Genomic DNA, 19,024 nt, shown 5'->3' with positions numbered 1-19,024 from the left:
TTAATTACTTTCAGTCAGACCCTACGATATTACCTACGATTGGCTGTGCAGTAAATATAATCGTCTTTATTATCACCTACTGCACAGCTAATTCATCGTCATTGTCATCATTCAAGTTTCATGCAGAATTTAGTTGAAATTATTTAGGAATAAGATAAGGTACATATGTAACAAAATATCATTTTGAAATAATTTCAGAGAAATGCTCTGTCTCGCAGCCTTAAACTGCATAGTAATGTATCAGAGAAATTCTCCATGTCCTGTAGCCTTAAAATATTTTACTTAATGTCGTACATATATGATAGTCAATTTGTACTATAGCACAATGTACTCTAGCCGTGTACCTGTCAGCTAAGCTAGGCTAGCCTAACTTCACACCCTGGCTCTAGCTGACATCGATCCTTCCTCATGGGAAGAAACAGCCAGGGACAGGAAAACATGGAGGAGTACAGCACACCATGGCACCGTGGACTTCGAGGAGAGGAGGAGACAAAATGAGGAGGCTAGGAGGAGAAGAAGGAGAGAGCGATTAGAACAGCCCCGCCCACCACCTACCCTCCCCTGTGAACACTGTCCGCGACTCTTCCACCTCAGACTAGGACTTAACAGCCACATCAGACATAAGCACCCACCCCATAGATAGGAGGCTGATGGCTAACGACAGAACCCAATACTCGGACACGAGTGGGCGCCGACGACGATATATATATATATATGTATATATTAAAAATTATGTACAACTAAAAGTGTTACAGGAGTGTGGGAAAGGTTTATAACAGCATGGAGAGGGTACATAAAGGCTTATAATGCCTGAAAATCAGCATACAGTATGTTTATTCTTCATGTCTTTACTCATGTAGATTGTAGGTTAAACAGGCGTTGCTTTTAGAATAATGAATATTGACCTGTAAAGGTAGAAGAAAACTGCAAAGAATTTGACTATAAATTACTTCCTTTGTTTCACCTTGTACTTTATAGTCAAGTGAAAGCTATACGGTAATATCATAAGCAAACAAAGATCTGAAATCAAGACGAGATTCTTCAGTTGAGACGACAGACATACAACTCTTTAAAAAGTTAGGAAGGGATGAAAACTATATTATTATTATTAATATTAGTATAAAAACTCACTTTTTAAATATTTAACTTAGCCGGTGAATATATAATAGCTGCAACTCTGCGGCTCGACAGACAACACACTTAAAAAACTCGCGAGCGATCGCTATGCAGGTTGCGGGTGTGCCCATCAGTGCCAACTGTCGGCCAGATACCACTCTCGGATGTAAACAAAACCTTCAATTCTTCTCTGTCGACGTTGGCGACAAGACATACTTTTACTCGCTGTAGAACCTGGAGTTTTCCCATCATATTTGGTGAAGTACTTTAATTTGGTTTGAGCTTTCGCAGTACAGGTGTTTTTCTTCAAAATAAACCCTTGAACTCTTTTTTGAATCGGATTATTTGTTGATGACCTAGATCGTTTTTTTGGAATTTTCCTTTGACTAATTCAAAATGGCTGACCCTTCTCAAGTTCCTAAGTTTCGAAAGTGTAATGCTAGGGACTGTAATAGGCGTCTTCCAAAGGCTTCTCTCGACCCTCACACTGTTTGTTCCAATTGTCGGGGTAAAACCTGTCAATTGGGAGATTGGTGTGAGGAATGCGTGGGCCTTTCGGAATTCGATTGGATCGAATTTGATAAATATACACGCAGACTAGAGAGAGATAGGGTAAGGAGAAGTTCTTCTAGGTCCGTAGATTTTTCCTCTCCACATGCCCCTGAACCTAATCCTTCCCCTGTAGTGGTTGTTCCTAACCCCCCTCCTAGCACTCAGGAACCGTCTATGCAAGACATGATGCGTGCTATCCATGCCTTGGGGGAGAGAGTTGAGGCTTTAGCAAGTGACCGTAACCAACTCATGGCAGACGTGAAGGAACTCAAGTGCCAAAGTGCCACGGCGGAAAGTGGGAAAGTGCCTAGTGTTACGCAAAGTGTTGTGAACAGTGTTGCGACCGAGGGTTCGTCTGTTCGTGCCTGTCGTCCACCTAGTCCGGGACCTCTTGCAAGCTCCCAAGCCCAGGGGAGAAGCAATGTCGTACGACTTATGGGTTCGAGAGGCCTTGATCAGCGAACAGACGTTCCCTCTTTGGTATCAGGCGTATCTCGTCAAGATCGCCCCTACCATAAGACGAGAGAGCCCATTTTTACCTCGTCGTCCGAAGGCGTTTCACGTAAGAAACCTTGGACCCAGGTCTCTAGACCTTTAAAACGCAAGTCGGTCCCTTCAGGACAAGTCCAACGTCCCGGATGTAGCCACTGGGACAGTTCGGACCCGTTGCCGTCATCTGATGACTGCTCGCCGCCTAAGAGAGGCAAAGTTGTGCCGTCTCAGTCGCTAACCCCGTCTGTTACCGCACCCGCTTCCGTAGACCCTAAATGGGTGTTACTGCAAGACATGCAGTCTAAGCTTGCGTCCCTTATGGAGGACTTCAACTCAGAGAAGGTTTCCGTTGAACCTACTGGCCGTCAGCCATCCAAGCGTTCTGTTGTGCGTCCTGTTGACGTTGATGTAGCTTTCTCGCGTCAACCAGTTGGGGTTGTACCTCCCCCGATGTGATCCCGTGTGGATTTCCAGCCGCACGTTGACGTTAGGCAACTCACTGATGCGACTGGTGACGTTCAGGACGGTCACCAACCATCAAAGTTGACTTGTTTTGACGCGGTGCGTCAACCTCCGCGACCCAGTATGGTGTTGACTGCACAACCCAGACGGTCTAAACAGTCTCGGGTGGACGCTGTGCGTCCCCGCGCACCTGTTGTTGTTGACAGTTCCCAGACTGTTCAGCAGTTTCAGGACGCTGCGTCCTGCTCCGTCACGTATGCACCAGTGCGGCCGGACGCTGTGAGTCAAACGTTGCCTACCCCTTTGCCGTTTTCTCATCAGTTATCAGATGAGGAACTGTCAGATGAGGACGTTGCTGAACCACAGCCTGAGGATCAGCCTTCAGAATTAGATGAGCCTAAAGCAGTTCCACCATCTATGGACTTTAGAAAAGTCATGCTTGTGTTTAAAGAGTTGTTCCCTGAACACTTTATCTCTGTGGCTCCTCGTTCGCCGCCGTCTGAGTTCGTTTTAGGCGTTCCTGCTGCCATGCCAGCCTTTACGAAACTCGTTCTCTCTCGCTCATCCAAGAGAGCTTTACGGCTGTTAGGCGATTGGTTAGAAACCAAGAGGAGTTTAGGGAAGACGGCCTTTGCCTTCCCCCCATCTAAGCTCTCGTCTAGATCGAGCGTCTGGTATGCCACGGGAGAAGTTCTCGGCTTGGGAGTTCCTGCCTCTGCCCAGGGCGACTTCTCAAGTCTTGTAGACTCTCCCCGCCGCCTTGCCATGAGACGTGCGAAGACTAGTTGGTCATCCTCGGACCTGGACCACCTTCTCAAAGGCATCTTTAGGGCGTTTGAAGTTTTTAACTTCCTGGACTGGTGTTTGGGAGCCCTGAGTAGGAAAATCTCATCTACCGATAGGGATGTTTCCTTACTCATTATGTCCTGCATGGACAAGGCCGTCCGCGATGGATCCAACGAGCTTGCCGCTTCTTTCACGTCCGGAGTCCTAAAGAAACGAGAGTCTCTGTGCTCTTTTCTTTCAGCAGGAGTGACGCCATGCCAAAGATCTGAGCTACTCTTTGCGCCCTTGTCTAAGTGCTTGTTTCCTGAAGTCTTAGTTAAGGAAATTGCCTTGTCTTTAGTGCAGAAGGACACCCACGATTTAGTTGCATCCTCGGCTCGCAAAGCTCCCCCTTTGCCTGCCTTGTCTGCTAGACCTAGGATAGACACTCCAGCGTCCAGGTTTATTCCGCCCTTTCGTGGCAGAGCCCCCAGCAGGGGAGGTGCTCGTGCCGAAGGGAAGAGAGGAAAGAAGAAAGGATCCAAGTCCTCGCGGGGCAGAGTCTGACTGCCCGCAACTTCAGACAGCAGTAGGTGCCAGACTCAAGAACTTCTGGCAAGCCTGGGAGAAGAGAGGCGCAGACCAACAATCTGTGAGGTTGCTCAGAGAGGGGTACAAAATCCCTTTTGTACGCAGACCTCCTCTAGCGACGTCCCCCATCGATATCTCTCCCAGGTACCGAAAGGAAGCAAAGAGACAAGCCCTGAAACTGGAAGTGTCTCTTTTACTAGAGAAGGGAGCGGTGGTCAAAGTCTCGGACCTTCAATCACCGGGGTTTTACAACCGTCTCTTCCTAGTATCGAAGAAGACAGGAGGTTGGAGACCGGTGCTAGACATCAGTGCTCTGAATGTCTTTGTCACAAAGACGAAGTTCACCATGGAGACCACAAAGTCAGTCTTAGCAGCGGTCAGAAAGGGAGACTGGATGGTCTCTCTCGACCTAAGGGACGCTTACTTCCACATCCCCATTCACTCAGATTCCCAACCTTTTCTGAGATTCGTCTTCGACGATGTGGTGTACCAGTTTCGGGCACTGTGCTTTGGCCTAAGCACGGCTCCTCTCGTGTTTACGAGGCTTATGAGGAATGTGGCAAAATTCCTCCACTTATCGGACATCCGAGCCTCCCTTTATTTGGACGACTGGCTTCTCAGAGCCTCTTCCAGTCATCGCTGTCTGAAGGATCTCAATTGGACTCTAGATCTGACCAAGGAATTGGGACTCCTAGTCAACTTGGAAAAGTCCCAACTGATCCCATCCCAAACTATTCTGTATTTAGGGATGGAGATTCACAGTCCAGTTTTTCGGGCTTTTCCGTCGGCCCCCAGAATAGATCAAGCCCTGCTCGTCATCCAGAAGATGTTGAAGAAAGAACGTTGCTCAGTCAGGAATTGGATGAGTCTGGTAGGAACGCTATCATCCCTGGAGCAATTTGTCTCGCTAGGAAGGCTACACCTCCGACCTCTACAATTCCATCTAGCTTTTCACTGGAAAAAGGACAAGACGCTAGAGGCGGTCTCGATCCCGATTTCCGAAAAGATAAAGACTTGTCTGACTTGGTGGAAAGACAATATCAGTCTACGAGAGGGTCTTCCCCTAGCAGTTCTGAAACCCAACCACGTTCTCTTTTCAGACGCATCGGACTTGGGCTGGGGCGCGACGCTGGACGGTCGGGAATGCTCAGGTCTGTGGAACTCGAGTCAGAGGAGCATGCATATCAACAGCAAGGAGCTTTTGGCGGTTCATCTGGCCTTGATAAGCTTCGAGAATCTCCTTCGAGGCAAGGTGGTGGAGGTCAACTCGGACAACACCACGGCCTTGGCGTACATTTCCAAACAGGGAGGTACCCACTCACTGACTCTGTACGAGATCGCAAGGGACCTGCTCATCTGGTCAAAAGATCGAGGCATCTCCCTAGTTACGAGGTTCATCCAAGGCGACTTGAACGTCCTAGCAGATTGTCTCAGTCGGAAAGGGCAAGTAATTACAACCGAATGGACCCTCCACAAGGATGTGTGCAAGAGACTTTGGGCGACTTGGGGCCAACCCACCATAGATCTCTTTGCAACCTCGCTGACCAAGAGGCTTCCAATCTATTGCTCTCCAGTCCCAGACCCAGCAGCAATACATATACAGTGAACCCTCGCTACTTCGCGGTTCGACAATCGCGGATTCACCACTTCGCGGGGTTTTCCCATAACCCATATATATATACATATCGCGGATTTTCCGGAAAATTCGAAAATACCGCGAAATCTGAAGACAACCAAATACGATATTTTGTTACCTGTAATTCCATTAATACTGTAATTAGTAATATCTGTTCTTACTGATTGTTCATTGCATTACATATGATATATAATTCGGCACAGAAAGAAATAAAACACGAAAAGAGAATGTGATCATACGATAATTCAGTACTGTATACAGTACGTAGTAAAATTAAATCGAACATGAAACGCAAATCAGATGCAGTCATACCATATTAGAATGGTGTGTACTGTAATGGATGTGCTTTTTTTCCATGAATCTTTTGTATGTATACGTACGTAGTACAGTACTGCATCCAATAATATTCTTTGTTGCAAAAATCACATTTCGAATAAGCGTACGAGAGAGAGAGAGAGAGAGAGAGAGAGAGGCGTAAAATAGCGTACGTAAAGCTGTACGTATTATTATTATTGTTATTATTATTATTGTTGTTGTTGTTAATAAAATTATTATTGTTATTATTATTATCATTATTATTATTATTATTACTGTACAGTATTATTATCATTATTTATTATTATTACGGTATTGTACTTAATCTACGTACGTTCGGTATGCGCGGGGCATCTTCTATGAGTAGGTAACCAACGCATCATAGTACTGTAAGACGGGTTGTGATTGGTTCAAGCGCTGATAGATGACGAATCAGAACTCAAGTTTTGTTATCTAGCCTGTGATTGGTGTTTTGCCCGCATCTCCTACCCGCAGCATCAAAGTTCTCGCGGGGCTGGATCGTCCACTCTCTGTTACCGCGTATCGCTGAGTAGACGTTCTTAAGTGTGTGAATCTGTGCTGTGTGCGACTTTTTTAAGTTGAACTTTTTGTTACTGTAAATCCTACTGTAATGGCTCCCAAGCGTTCTGCTTCTCTTAAGGCTGGTAGTGAGCCTAAACGCCACCGAAGGATGATGACGATAGCTGAGAAGGTTACGCTTCTCGACATGTTAAAAGATGGTAGAAGTTACGCGGCCGCCGGCCGCCATTTTGGCATCAACGAATCTACTGTTCGCTATATCAAGAAGGACGAGGCGAACATTAGAAAGACGGCTGCAATCACCTTTAGCAGATCAGCGAAGCGAGTCGTTACAACGCGTAATAAAACGATCGTACGCATGGAAGGTGCTTTAGCTGTGTGGATTGCCGACTGCCGGAAGAAGAACATAGCGTTGGATACGAACACCATCCAAACAAAGGCTTTGAGCTTATATGAGAATTTTGCTGCAAAGGAACCTAAAGACGACGACGGCAACCATGCTGAAGATGATGATGATGCAGATGATCCTCAACCAGGGACATCCACTGATTCCCAGCCTCAGAAACGTTTTTCCGCAAGCAAAGGATGGTTCGCTAAGTTTCAGAAACGCTTCGCCCTGAAAAGCGTTTCCCTGCATGGGGAGTCTGCTTCCGCTGACACTGCCGCTGCTGAAACTTACGTGAACCAGACGTTCAAGAATATTATCGCCGAAGGTGGATACAAGCCGGAACAAGTCTTTAATATGGATGAGACTGGCTTGTTTTGGAAGAGAATGCCGTCGCGAACTTTCCTGTTCAAAGAGGAAGCCAAAGCCTCTGGCTTTAAAGCATTCAAGGATCGCGTTACCCTCGTGATGTGTGGCAATGCTGCTGGATTTTTGTTAAAGCCGGTGCTTATTTATAAGTCGAAAAATCCTCGCGCTTTGAAAAATAAAAATAAGAATCTCCTTCCCGTGTACTGGATGCATAATCAAAAAGCATGGATTACGAAGATGCTGACCTCCAACTGGTTCCATCAGTGTTTTATCCCGCAAGTCAGCAAATATCTCTTAGAGAAGGGCTTGCCATTCAAGATCCTTCTCCTTATGGATAACGCTGGTGGACACGCAACTGACCTGTCGCATGAGGGCATTCAGGTTGAGTTCCTGCCACCCAACACCACGTCATTAATTCAACCGATGGACCAGGGGGTTATCAGGGCGTTCAAGGCCCTCTACACGAAGAATACCTTGGCGGACCTCGTTGCGTGTGTGGATGCTGCCCAAGATGACGAGGATGAAGATTTTAACTTGAAGGCGTACTGGCGGCAGTACACCATAGCCACGTGCCTGCAGAATATTCAGAAGGCACTTCAAGAGATGAAACCTGCAACCGTGAATGCGAGCTGGAAGAAGTTGTGGCCCGATATTGTTTACGACGACAAGGGATTTACTCCGTCGGAAATCCAACACTCTGCAATACGGAAATCTGTGCAGTTGGCTGCCATAATTGGAGGTGACGGGTTTGGCGACATGACGACTGAAGACGTCGACGAGTTGTTGGACTGCCATTCCCAGCCCCTAACTGACGCAGACCTCGAAGACCTGATGAAATCGGCAAGTGAGGAAGAGAGTGATACCCAGGAAGAGACCCAAGAAAATGTCGAAGAAACGGGCTTAACATTAGAACGGCTTGCCAAGGCCTGCAACCATGCGAAGGAGTTGAAAGAAATGTTGCAAGAGTGGGACGAGGATATGGTTCGCTCGATGCAATTCTGCAACAAGATCGATGAAGACATGACTCCCTACAAAATGCTCTTGGATCGAAAAAAGAAGCAGCGGCAACAACTTCCGATCACAATCTTCTTCCAGCCTCGCAAAAAAGAGCCAGTTCCTCCTGCTAGTACGCCTTCAGAAGAAATTGAAGAAGTTTCCCAGGAAGAAGTTGAAGAGGTGTCCCAGGAAAAGACACCTCCGTCTGAAGAGACGTAAAATACTATCATTGGCTGCACAGTAGAACACATCATCAGCTTCATCATCATCATTTCTACTGTGCAGCAAATTCATCGCCATCACCATTCAAGTTTTTCTTCAACTTCTTTCGTGGTGAGTACAGTAACAATCTTTATTTTTTACTTTAATATTCTTACTGTACATTCTAAAACTGTATTTGTGCCTGTTTTATAGTTTAGTACTGTACGTACTGTATGCATTAAGTTAAAGGGAAGGTTTTAAAAGTCTAAATGTTGTAACCTATCATATTTTTTTTGTTTAAAATCTACATTTACGTACGTAAAACAATCTCTCTCTCTCTCTCTCTCTCTCTCTCTCTCTCTCTCTCTCTCTCTCTCTCGTAAATTGTTTTCCTGCTTTGCTACGTACAATACTGTATAATTTATATTTGTAAGGTAACATATTTTGTAAATGCTTTTACTGTAAATATTGTATGTACTGTATCATTATTTATCACTATCATCATGCGCGTTAAATGCCTTGTTTGTTCTGAGCGTGGTTGTTTACTGAGTACACGCCGTCGTTTCAGGCGGCGTCATAAAGAAAAACATTTCATTTGGAAGTCCTAAGAAAAATACGTAAACTAAAACATTGGTAATAAAAAAATCAACATACAGTACTGTATAATCAATATAATCGATGCAAAAACTAACCTATACATATATGTGTACTGTACACTAAATGAGTTTGTTTCTTCATTATGATCAGAGATGAACGTAAACAAAACATTGGTTGCCATTTTTTATCGTGCTTTTTAGGTGTTTAGGAAACGCATGATATAAAATCGCCTTTAATATTTGTGCCTGTTTTAGTTTAGGGTGCTGTAGTACATGCATTAAGTGTTCTGTACATTAAAGGGTGGTTTGTTAACAGTACTACGTACAAGGGAAGGTTTTAAAAGTCCGAATATACATATTAAATAAATAGGTAAATATGATGTCACTACTTCGCGGATTTTCACCTATCGCGCCCGCGTCTGGAACCTATCTACCGCGATAAACGAGGGTTCACTGTAGATGCCTTTCTCCTAGATTGGTCACACCTAGATCTTTACGCATTCCCACCATTCAAGATTGTCAACAAGGTACTGCAGAAATTCGCCTCTCACGAAGGGACAAGGTTGACGTTAGTTGCTCCCCTCTGGCCCGCGAGAGAATGGTTCACCGAGGTACTTCGATGGCTGGTAGACTTTCCCAGAAGTCTTCCTCTAAGAGTAGACCTTTTACGTCAGCCTCACGTAAAGAAGGTACACCAAAGCCTCCACGCTCTTCGTCTGACTGCCTTCAGACTATCGAAAGACTCTCGAGAGCTAGAGGCTTTTCGAAGGAGGCAGCCAGTGCGATTGCTAGAGCGAGGAGAGCTTCTACCATTAGAGTTTACCAATCGAAGTGGGAAGTCTTCCGAGACTGGTGCAAGTCAGTTTCCGTATCCTCGTCCAGTACCTCTGTAGCCCAAATAGCTGATTTTCTCTTATACCTGAGAAAAGTTCGCTCCCTTTCAGCTCCTACGATCAAGGGCTACAGAAGCATGTTGGCCTCGGTCTTCCGGCATAGAGGCTTAGATCTTTCCAATAATAAAGATCTGCAAGACCTCCTTAAGTCTTTTGAGACCTCTAAGGAACGTCGTTTGGCTACACCTGGGTGGAATTTAGACGTGGTCCTAAGATTCCTCATGTCAGACAGGTTTGAGCCTTTACATTCAGCCTCCCTGAAAGATCTCACTCTTAAGACTCTTTTCCTGGTATGCTTGGCCTCGGCTAAAAGAGTCAGTGAGCTTCATGCCTTCAGCAAGAACATCGGGTTTTCGTCAGAAAAAGCTACTTGTTCTCTGCAGCTTGGTTTCCTAGCCAAGAATGAGCTGCCTTCTCGTCCTTGGCCTAAATCTTTCGATATTCCTAGCTTATCGGAGATCGTAGGCAATGAACTAGAAAGAGTATTATGCCCTGTTAGAGCTCTTAAGTTCTACTTAGCTCGTACTAAACCTTTACGAGGCAAATCTGAAGCGTTATGGTGTTCGGTTAAGAAACCATCCTTACCTATGTCAAAGAATGCTTTGTCATATTTTATCAGATTGTTAATACGAGAAGCTCATTCACACTTGAGTGAGGAAGACCGATCTTTGCTTAAGGTTAAGACGCACGAGGTTAGAGCTGTAGCAACTTCCGTGGCCTTTAAGCAAAATAGATCTCTGCAAAGTATCATGGACGCAACCTATTGGAGAAGCAAGTCAGTGTTCGCGTCATTTTACTTGAAAGATGTCCAGACTCTTTACGAGAACTGCTACACACTGGGACCATTCGTAGCAGCGAGTGCAGTAGTGGGTGAGGGCTCACCACTACAATTCCCTAATTCCATATCCTTTTAATCTGTCTCTTGAAATGTTTTTTAATGTTGTTTTTATGGGTTGTCCGGAAGGCTAAGAAGCCTTTCGCATCCTGGTTGATTTGGCGGGTGGTCAAAGTCATTTCTTGAGAGCGCCCAGATTAGGGATTTGATGAGGTCCTGTTGGAGGGGTAGCAGCCCTTGATACTTCAGCTCCTGGGAGTCTGTCAGCTTCCTAAGAGGATCGCTGGGCTCCGTAAGGAAGACGTACTTACAAGGCAGAGTAATCGTCTAAGTCGACTTCCTTACCAGGTACCTATTTATTTTGGTTTTGTTATATTGATAACTGTCAAAATGAAAAAACTCTTAGCTTATACGATGTAAACATATTTAACTCTGGTCTCTACCCACCTCCTTGGGTGTGAATCAGCTATTATATATTCACCGGCTAAGTTAAATATTTAAAAATGATATTTTAATTATAAAATAAATTTTTGAATATACTTACCCGGTGAATATATAAATTAAACGACCCTCCCTTCCTCCCCAATAGAGACGCAGTGGGACGAGAAGAATTGAAGGTTTTGTTTACATCCGAGAGTGGTATCTGGCCGACAGTTGGCGCTGGTGGGCACACCCGCAACCTGCATAGCGATCGCTCGCGAGTTTTTTAAGTGTGTTGTCTGTCGAGCCGCAGAGTTGCAGCTATTATATATTCACCGGGTAAGTATATTCAAAAATTTATTTTATAATTAAAATATCATTTTATCATTTTTTCCTTCTAGAGATCATCAGGCATACGTGTGCAACTTCAAAGAACATTGGTTTACTGTCAGAAAGCTTGGCTACCAGTGGTTCAACTTGAATAGTCTACTTTCCTTTCCTGAGCTAATTTCTGATACATATTTGTCGCTGTTTTTGACGCAGTTGCAGCATGAAGGTAAGACTTTGTGGCATAACTCCTTATTTTCCTTTGAATTTAATCCTGTTTTTTCTTTTTCTCTCTCTGTTACAGAGCTTCTAGAAAATTTAGGTAGAATTACAAATGCCATAAATTGTTCATGAGGATGATGATGAATTTTTAAGTTTATGCTTTCTTCTGTTGATTTACTTGCAATTGTGGTTTGTGTAAATTTTGGTCACCATGATTATCTGTTCTGTATTTAATATCTAGTTTTTAATAGTTTTATTCAATTAATTGTTAATTTTTATCTGATTATCTTATTTTCATTCTATTGCAAAAAGGGTCAGATCTGAATACTGTATTTAATAGTAGCAGTAATATTTAGTACATTATTGCAAAGTGTTATGGTGCAGAAAAAGTCATAAACACTTTTTTTATGATACTGAACATTGGTCAGGAAAAATGGTTACCGAAATACTTTATATTTTTCCTTATAATGATATTTACGTTTATTGTATATACATAATTTGTGTGAAACTTGGTTATTCGTTAATGTACAATACAGTATATGATTTATAGCCTCTGGTTTTTATATCTCTCAAGTAACATGTTATTCATGATGTTTATTTCATTTTCAACAGGTTATTCCATATTCTTAGTAGAAGGTAGATTGCCGGAGTCAGAAGCGGACCAGACGCTACGAGTCCAGCCAGCTGTGCAGACCATCAAACCGAAGCTTCTTCCAGAGGTAAGTAAAACCCTTAAGGTATTTGGATCATAAAAAAAGATAGACTTCTGAAGAGTCGTTGGCTTCTAGAATCACAGCAAAGGATAGGTGTCTGAATTGTTTAATTACAAGCCATTTTATTGCTTCTATTAAAGTGATTTATTTGGCAGTACAATATAATTTTTAATGAAAATATTTTATTCAGTGCAGTACACCATTGTATATACTGTACTATGGTTTTTGGGAGGCCAATTACTAATTGTCAGTAGTATACATAAGTGAAAGATACATTCATAATAAAAGTACTCAAATTATTTATTTTGATTGAATCAGAAAATAACCTAGCATGCAACACATTAAAACAAAATGAATCAAGTCATTTGTTCCGATACAAGTGCAAACCAGTCCTTTAATAGGAGTATAATTTGAGCTTGGCTGAAACTTTGGTGGTTGAAATTTATAACAAAGTGTTGGTGGTTACTAGAGGGTAGTAGGGAAGCGCCCCCCCCCCCCCCCCTATACAGGACCAAAGTACTGGGGGATTTCCTGGGATAGTAAATCACCCAGTTATGTTATAGGGAATTCCTACCTCCTTAGGATAAGTCTCCTATTAAAGGACGAAGGTTTGCATTTGTGTGGGAACAAATCACCCACCCGCCAGTGACTACCGGCACCTCATCGTAAATTATAACAGACAATTTCTAGGTGTACTGATAACATACTCCTATTAGGACTGAGGTTTGTAGCCTATAATTATGAGAAATACAAATTATTTTTCTTAAATTTGATATTTATTTTTTCTGAACAGCTGGCTGAGGAAGCAAAGAATAATATAGAAGAAAAAGATCTCAAGGCTGCTTTAGCCAATAGTCTTGCTAATGTTGCCGCATCATCGCGCCGCCAGACAACAGACGGTGGTGATCTTGATGCAGCTATCAATTTATCATTACAGAATTCGGATTCACCGGGTAAATATGGTAATTCCTATTATGGATTAGATATGAGGGTTTTGTAAATTAAGAATCATCTTGTTGTTAAGGGGACTTTTGTATTGCTACATTGTATAGTATCTACTTTTTGTTTATTTTGAACATTATTAAACTTGGTACGCCCTCACAAAAAGGAAATTAAAGCTTATTGTATGCTTTAATTCAAAGTTCTTAATGGATGATATCATAGATCTAAAACGGGGTGCACCTAAGGGGGTGTATTTAAAAGTGTTAAGAATCTCATAAGAAATGTAGTAAAGGTCTAAGTTTTGCTTGCTTTGTAGAGCACACTGCCTCAATGAAGAAATGTGACATGTATGTCTTCGAGTAAGGGGTTTTGGGTTTAAGAACATAGGAGTGAGTTAGATCCTCAGACACAAAAGTCTTCATCATTATTTACATACTAAAATGTACAGAAGAAGATAGGAATGTAGTAGTATTCTGGAAATGAGCTCCCAGATGAGGGGGTCATATCAAGTGCCCTTGTCCATGTGAAAGAGAAATATATAAGTACATGTAGATACAAAAATCGACAAACATACAAAATATAGATACGGTATTTCATAACCATGATAAACTTCCAGGTCACAAACCCTTCATACAAACATGATAAAAACATCTAAGGGTAAAAGTTGTAACCTTAGATGAATTAATGTACTTATTTTTTTTACAATTCTGTATGCAAACTTATCCATGATTAATATTTAACATTATCTTGTGCTTCAAGTTTTTTCTTTTGGACAGTATTTTTTATAATTATCAAATTTGACTGAGAATTTGCTTTTGATATCTTTTCATTGTTAAAGGTATGTATAGTAGAGAGATTAATAATAAATATGCATTGCAGACGACAGTGAGGAAAGTGATCTACAAAGAGCCATTCAGTTAAGTATGTCCAGTGAAGGGAATAACTCGGCAGGTCCCAGCACATCAACAGAGGCATTGAGTGAAGACGATCAACTAAAAGCTGCCCTTAGAATGAGCCTTGATCAGAAAACTCCAGAGGAAGCGGGTAAGAAGTCCACATTTAGACGCATTTTAATGATGTGCTTTTATTACATTTTAATCAGTTTTGGTCATAATTTGTATTGCATGTTTTACACATTATTTTTTCCATTGAAGAAATATCTTTGTTCCAACATATATACAAGTCTCTTACCCTTTAGAATAGGGAACTCCACTTCAAAGGTAACTTCTAGAGTGTCATCCCCTGTTCTAATAAAGTTGGCATTGAAGAAGTAGCCAGAGACATCCAGGTCCAAGTCTGTCCCTCGTCCCTTCAACCTCTAGAAAAGATGGGGACAATGCTGTGCCCCTTCGGTCCCATCCTGGGCAGTCCAGAGGCGTAAAAGTAGGAAGGGAGGAAGGAAACCCTGTGATTGCCATTCCCCTCCTTCAGCTACCTTGAGTAGGAGGATGCCTGTCATGCCGTTGAGCAAGGTGGCAATACCACAAAGTGGAAAATTGGGCAGTAGAAGTCCTCCAGGACGGATACATCGTTCTGTTCAATTACCTTCGACTACTACCACCCAAGTTCAAGGAAACCCCTTACCCTCTGAACAGATGTGAAGATGATTATGGAATAAAGCGCTCTAAAAGTCATATGGGGCGGTGTTCCATGCTTTTACAGTCTTCTTTTCCTAGTGTAGAAAGCAACTGAGGGATGGAGATCAATAACTGACCTCTCCCCCTTGAAAGAGTTGGTCCAACTGGCTCCCCTCAAGATGGAAACTGCGAATACGATATGATCCACCATCAGGAAGAAAGACTTCATGATTTTGCAGATCTGCATCCACCGGTCCTACAGGATGTACTACTACTTTGTCCACGGGGAAGTAGTGTATTATTTCAAAGTTCCATGCTTCAGACTGGCTACCGCACCCCAAGTTTTGACCTGAGTGTTCACATTCATTTCAACTTAGTTACAAGCCAATGGTATCTGTCTCAGGCTCCTGAGATACCTGGGTGAATGGCAGATTCTGTCTCCTTCCTGGAGGCAGTTACGTCACGATCAAGACAAACGTCTTTCCCTTTACCATGATCTGGGGATCATAGTCAATTAAGAAAAGTCGAGTCTTGGCTTACCCGCCACCCAACAGTAACTACCAATACCTCATTATAAATATTTACGGCCAAGTTTCCGTTTTGCTGAAATCATACTCCTATCAAAGGACTTGTGTTTGTATATTTAGGGAAAATGCAAATTTTAAAAATTTTGGTTTTTGGGGTATTTGCATGATTCAGTTACATTGTATCGCATCAAATACAGGAAAGCATTTACAGTTATATATATGTACCTTAATTGCAAAGACTTGAAGTTTATTAAAGATTTACATACATCCATTACTATTTTCATAGCAATTTATTATATGAGCCTAAATACAGCATAGCGTTTGCAATACAGTAACTTGACAGGAGAGAGGAAGTTGAGCCTGATACTGTTATACTTACTGTATAAGTCGATTTTCAACCTTTTGTATAATAACCACTTCCCTTGTGTAACCAAGTATAGTTTATTCTTGTACAGTATACTTGTACACGTCCCCAGCACCTCCTGCGAGGTAGGCCTTGGGAAATGTCTATTTATGTGTAGGGTTCCTATTTAAACTAGGAATATTCTTACCTAGACATTTTATGATATCTCACAACTACTTAGTTGCTCAGGCTACTATCATACTCACTTGTATTGATAAGCGCGGTGGCATGGTTTCCCTTAATTACAGTCTAATACTGTACTAGGTTAACCTGGGTCAGTGACTAAGCCAGTAGTCAAACTTACTACGCCCCTAAGAGTGAGTCATCCACATAAATAACGTAAGGCTTGTTAGTGTGGGAACAAATGACAAATTCTTAGATAATTGGTATTTTTCCCTAATACAAACCTGTAGTTATTTATATAAATTGGCCCGCCATCAACTGTCCCCCAGTAAGTCCTGCCTGCAATAAAAAAGTGACGTGGCTCGCAGCTGTGAGGGTGTATGTGGGCGGCTGGGTGCCCCCCTGCCTGCCCACTTGGGTGGTTGGACGGTGTTACCGCTTTGCATTTTGTATCTGGTTGATGCCTTCCAGCTCCAGTGAAAATATGTCTACAGGGATAACTACAGGTTTGTTTTAGTTAGGGAAAAATACAAATTATCTCCGAATTTGTCATTTTAATGTTATTGTTTTTAAAATATTTTATTTTAATTGTTCATAACTTCTTATATCGATTATCTATTTCCTTTCCTTACTGGGCTATTTTTCCCTGTTGGAGCCCTTGGGCTTATAGCATCTTTTCCAACTAGGTTTATAGCTTAGCTAGTAATAATAATAATGGTATTTTGTCTTTTCTATCAAGGTGCTATTCTGTAATTTTGTTGTTATATTTGGTGTTATACAGTACTATACTGTACTTTGTAAAACTGAATGCTTTACCGTATTTGTGGTTTTGTAACTATATATTACTACTGTTACTTTTTATCTCCTCTCAAGGCTAAGATACACAAATATTGTTATGGTTATACCTGCACATATTGTATAAGGAAATAGGTGCCTGAGGGTATCATTAAGGGGAGCATTAGTTATTTGCAGATTTTCAACATTCGCTGATGTTATTTTCCTAAGGTGTGACTATACTGTAATATAAAAGAGGAGGGATGATGGTCTTACAGGCAGTAAGCTTTACATTTATATTTGCTAGACCAGGGCACAATCATTTTGCATACAGTACTTTATAGGCAGGCCAGTGGTGAAAGAGAGTCGACCTAACCTCTAGAGTGTCGTCTCAACCTGAAAGGACGTTGCTTACCATCCCAAAGCTTGGACCAAGGTATATTAATTCTTGATGTTTAATAGGCCAATGGAAACAATTTGATCCTGGCCCTGGGGGATGGTGGTGGTAGCAGCTATGCACACATGAAATACAGTGCAATACTCTTTTGATTTTATATAGTTGGATTAATATTATTATTATTATGCTGAGACCACTGAGATCTGTTTCTAGAATCTCATAAGGCTTACCTGAAGTATATATTATTGAACATAAGGTAAAGACTGGTAAAATACAAAATAAAGGAAGTTAAACAGAAAGAATTGCAGCTTTTGGGGTAAAAGGAACAGCAAAAAATCTTAAAAATCATCTACAGTGTGTGGGGAAGACACAGCGTAGACAGGACCTCTCTCTTTCAAGAATTTATACAGTCTAAGGCAGTACTCCACAGAAGGGCTAAATTGTACAGTGTAATGTACCGTAGGAAATACTCCTCCCTAACCGAGATAATTTTTACCGTGATGCACCAGTACTTCTCCCCACCTTGCAAAGTTTACAAAGTATCACACTGTAGGTAATATCTATCCCCCATTATGATAATTTGTCCAGTAACTTGTTTTCAAAGTTATAGGAACACTAAAAAATACTTAGTATCTGACTTCTTTCATGGGTTATTTACAGAATTAATGTATTATATTTGCTTGAGTTATCATTTAAGGAAAATACTCCCTTTCATGTCCCTAATTTCATGTTATGAAATCTATTTCAGTATGCCCTGAAAAGGAACCAGACCTTCAAGAAATACGAGAAAAGCGTTTGGCGTTCCTATCAAAGAAGACCCCTTGACCTCAAGAAACGTTAAGGTTACATGCTTCAAAGCAAGATTGTGATATATGTTGATTATTTCAGTAACTGCCACAAAAGTGTCCTTCAAAATAGCATTGATTGTAGTTTTATTTGATTCCTGTTCGTGTTATCGCAGAAATTCGAGCATATTCGTCTGCTTTGTTTTTCTCAGTTGTCTTTCACGAATATGGTTTTTCCATATCTGAAATGTTTTGTGTCTTTTTTTTTTTAAATATAGTTGTCTTTATACATAGTAATTCATAATTTTATAAGTGCCTTCATTGATGTTGCTTATTGGTAAGCTAGTACCTTCAGGAAAAACAGATTGAATAGATATTGGTGATTAAATATCCTTTTCCATAAAAGGAGCAATCCTAAATAAGCGAGACCCTTCAGGTTATTACTGGATTTTGTGTTGTCAGCACATAAATTGTTTCTGCTATCTTGTCTGCCTATTTCATTTAGTTTCCATTTGCATGAATGCATGATGCATGTTTCGACACTCAACATATTTTCATGTAGGTGGAGAAATAAGTATCTAAAGTTTGACAGAAGTTTCTTGGAGCTATCAGCTGGGATTGTTGGAGTGAGGGTGAACTCCTGGCTTGCTCAGTCCAGTGGTTTATAACTTATGTATGTGCTACAATTTTGGGTAGACCCACTATGATTCTGATGCAATAACTTTTCCTGATTTATTTATTTCAATGTTTATGGTCTGACTTTTATTATGCATGTATCTTTTTTTATTGATTTTATAAAACTCATATATTTCCCTCCTTATCATTATCCTGTATTTATTCAGGTACGGTTTTTATGGGTGTAAGTGCATGTGCATAATTTCCCTCATATCTAAGCATGTCTTCATCATCATTAATGTGTTACATCTGCTTTTTCCCTTTTGGAGTGTGGACTTGTAATGAGATCTTTTCATTCTCCTGCCTTTTGCACCTTATCTACAAACTCCTTTCAGGCATAGGTCCTCATTCTTTAACTTTCTTATTGCAATCTCAAATCATTACAAAACATCTAG

General features: G+C 41.6%; 1 protein-coding gene across 3 annotated transcripts in view; it reads left to right on the top strand.

Moving 5' to 3' along the window:
• LOC137617340 (ataxin-3-like) overlaps positions 1–18,765 on the top strand; it is a 43,520-nt gene extending 24,755 nt beyond the window's left edge. Inside the window, exons 4-9 of one of the 3 annotated variants that reach the window (XR_011039626.1) lie at positions 11,566–11,720; positions 12,326–12,432; positions 13,220–13,379; positions 14,248–14,412; positions 17,117–17,208; positions 17,918–18,765. Coding sequence is in view for 1 of the 3 variants with exons in the window: in XM_068347363.1 (XP_068203464.1) it covers positions 11,566–11,720; positions 12,326–12,432; positions 13,220–13,379; positions 14,248–14,412; positions 17,918–17,994 (664 nt within the window). In the remaining 2 variants the exon portion in view is untranslated. Of the gene's footprint in view, positions 1–11,565; positions 11,721–12,325; positions 12,433–13,219; positions 13,380–14,247; positions 14,413–17,106; positions 17,209–17,917 lie in introns of all 3 variants that reach the window. The other 2 variants (XR_011039625.1, XM_068347363.1) reach the window with 2 other exon arrangements.
• The last annotated feature ends 259 nt before the right edge of the window (positions 18,766–19,024 follow it).

Source organism: Palaemon carinicauda, chromosome 23, assembly GCF_036898095.1.
Source record: "Palaemon carinicauda isolate YSFRI2023 chromosome 23, ASM3689809v2, whole genome shotgun sequence".
NCBI classification, from domain to species: domain Eukaryota; kingdom Metazoa; phylum Arthropoda; class Malacostraca; order Decapoda; family Palaemonidae; genus Palaemon; species Palaemon carinicauda.
The sequence above is the reverse complement of the archived record's forward strand: the minus strand, read 5'-3'. Positions and strand labels throughout refer to the sequence as shown.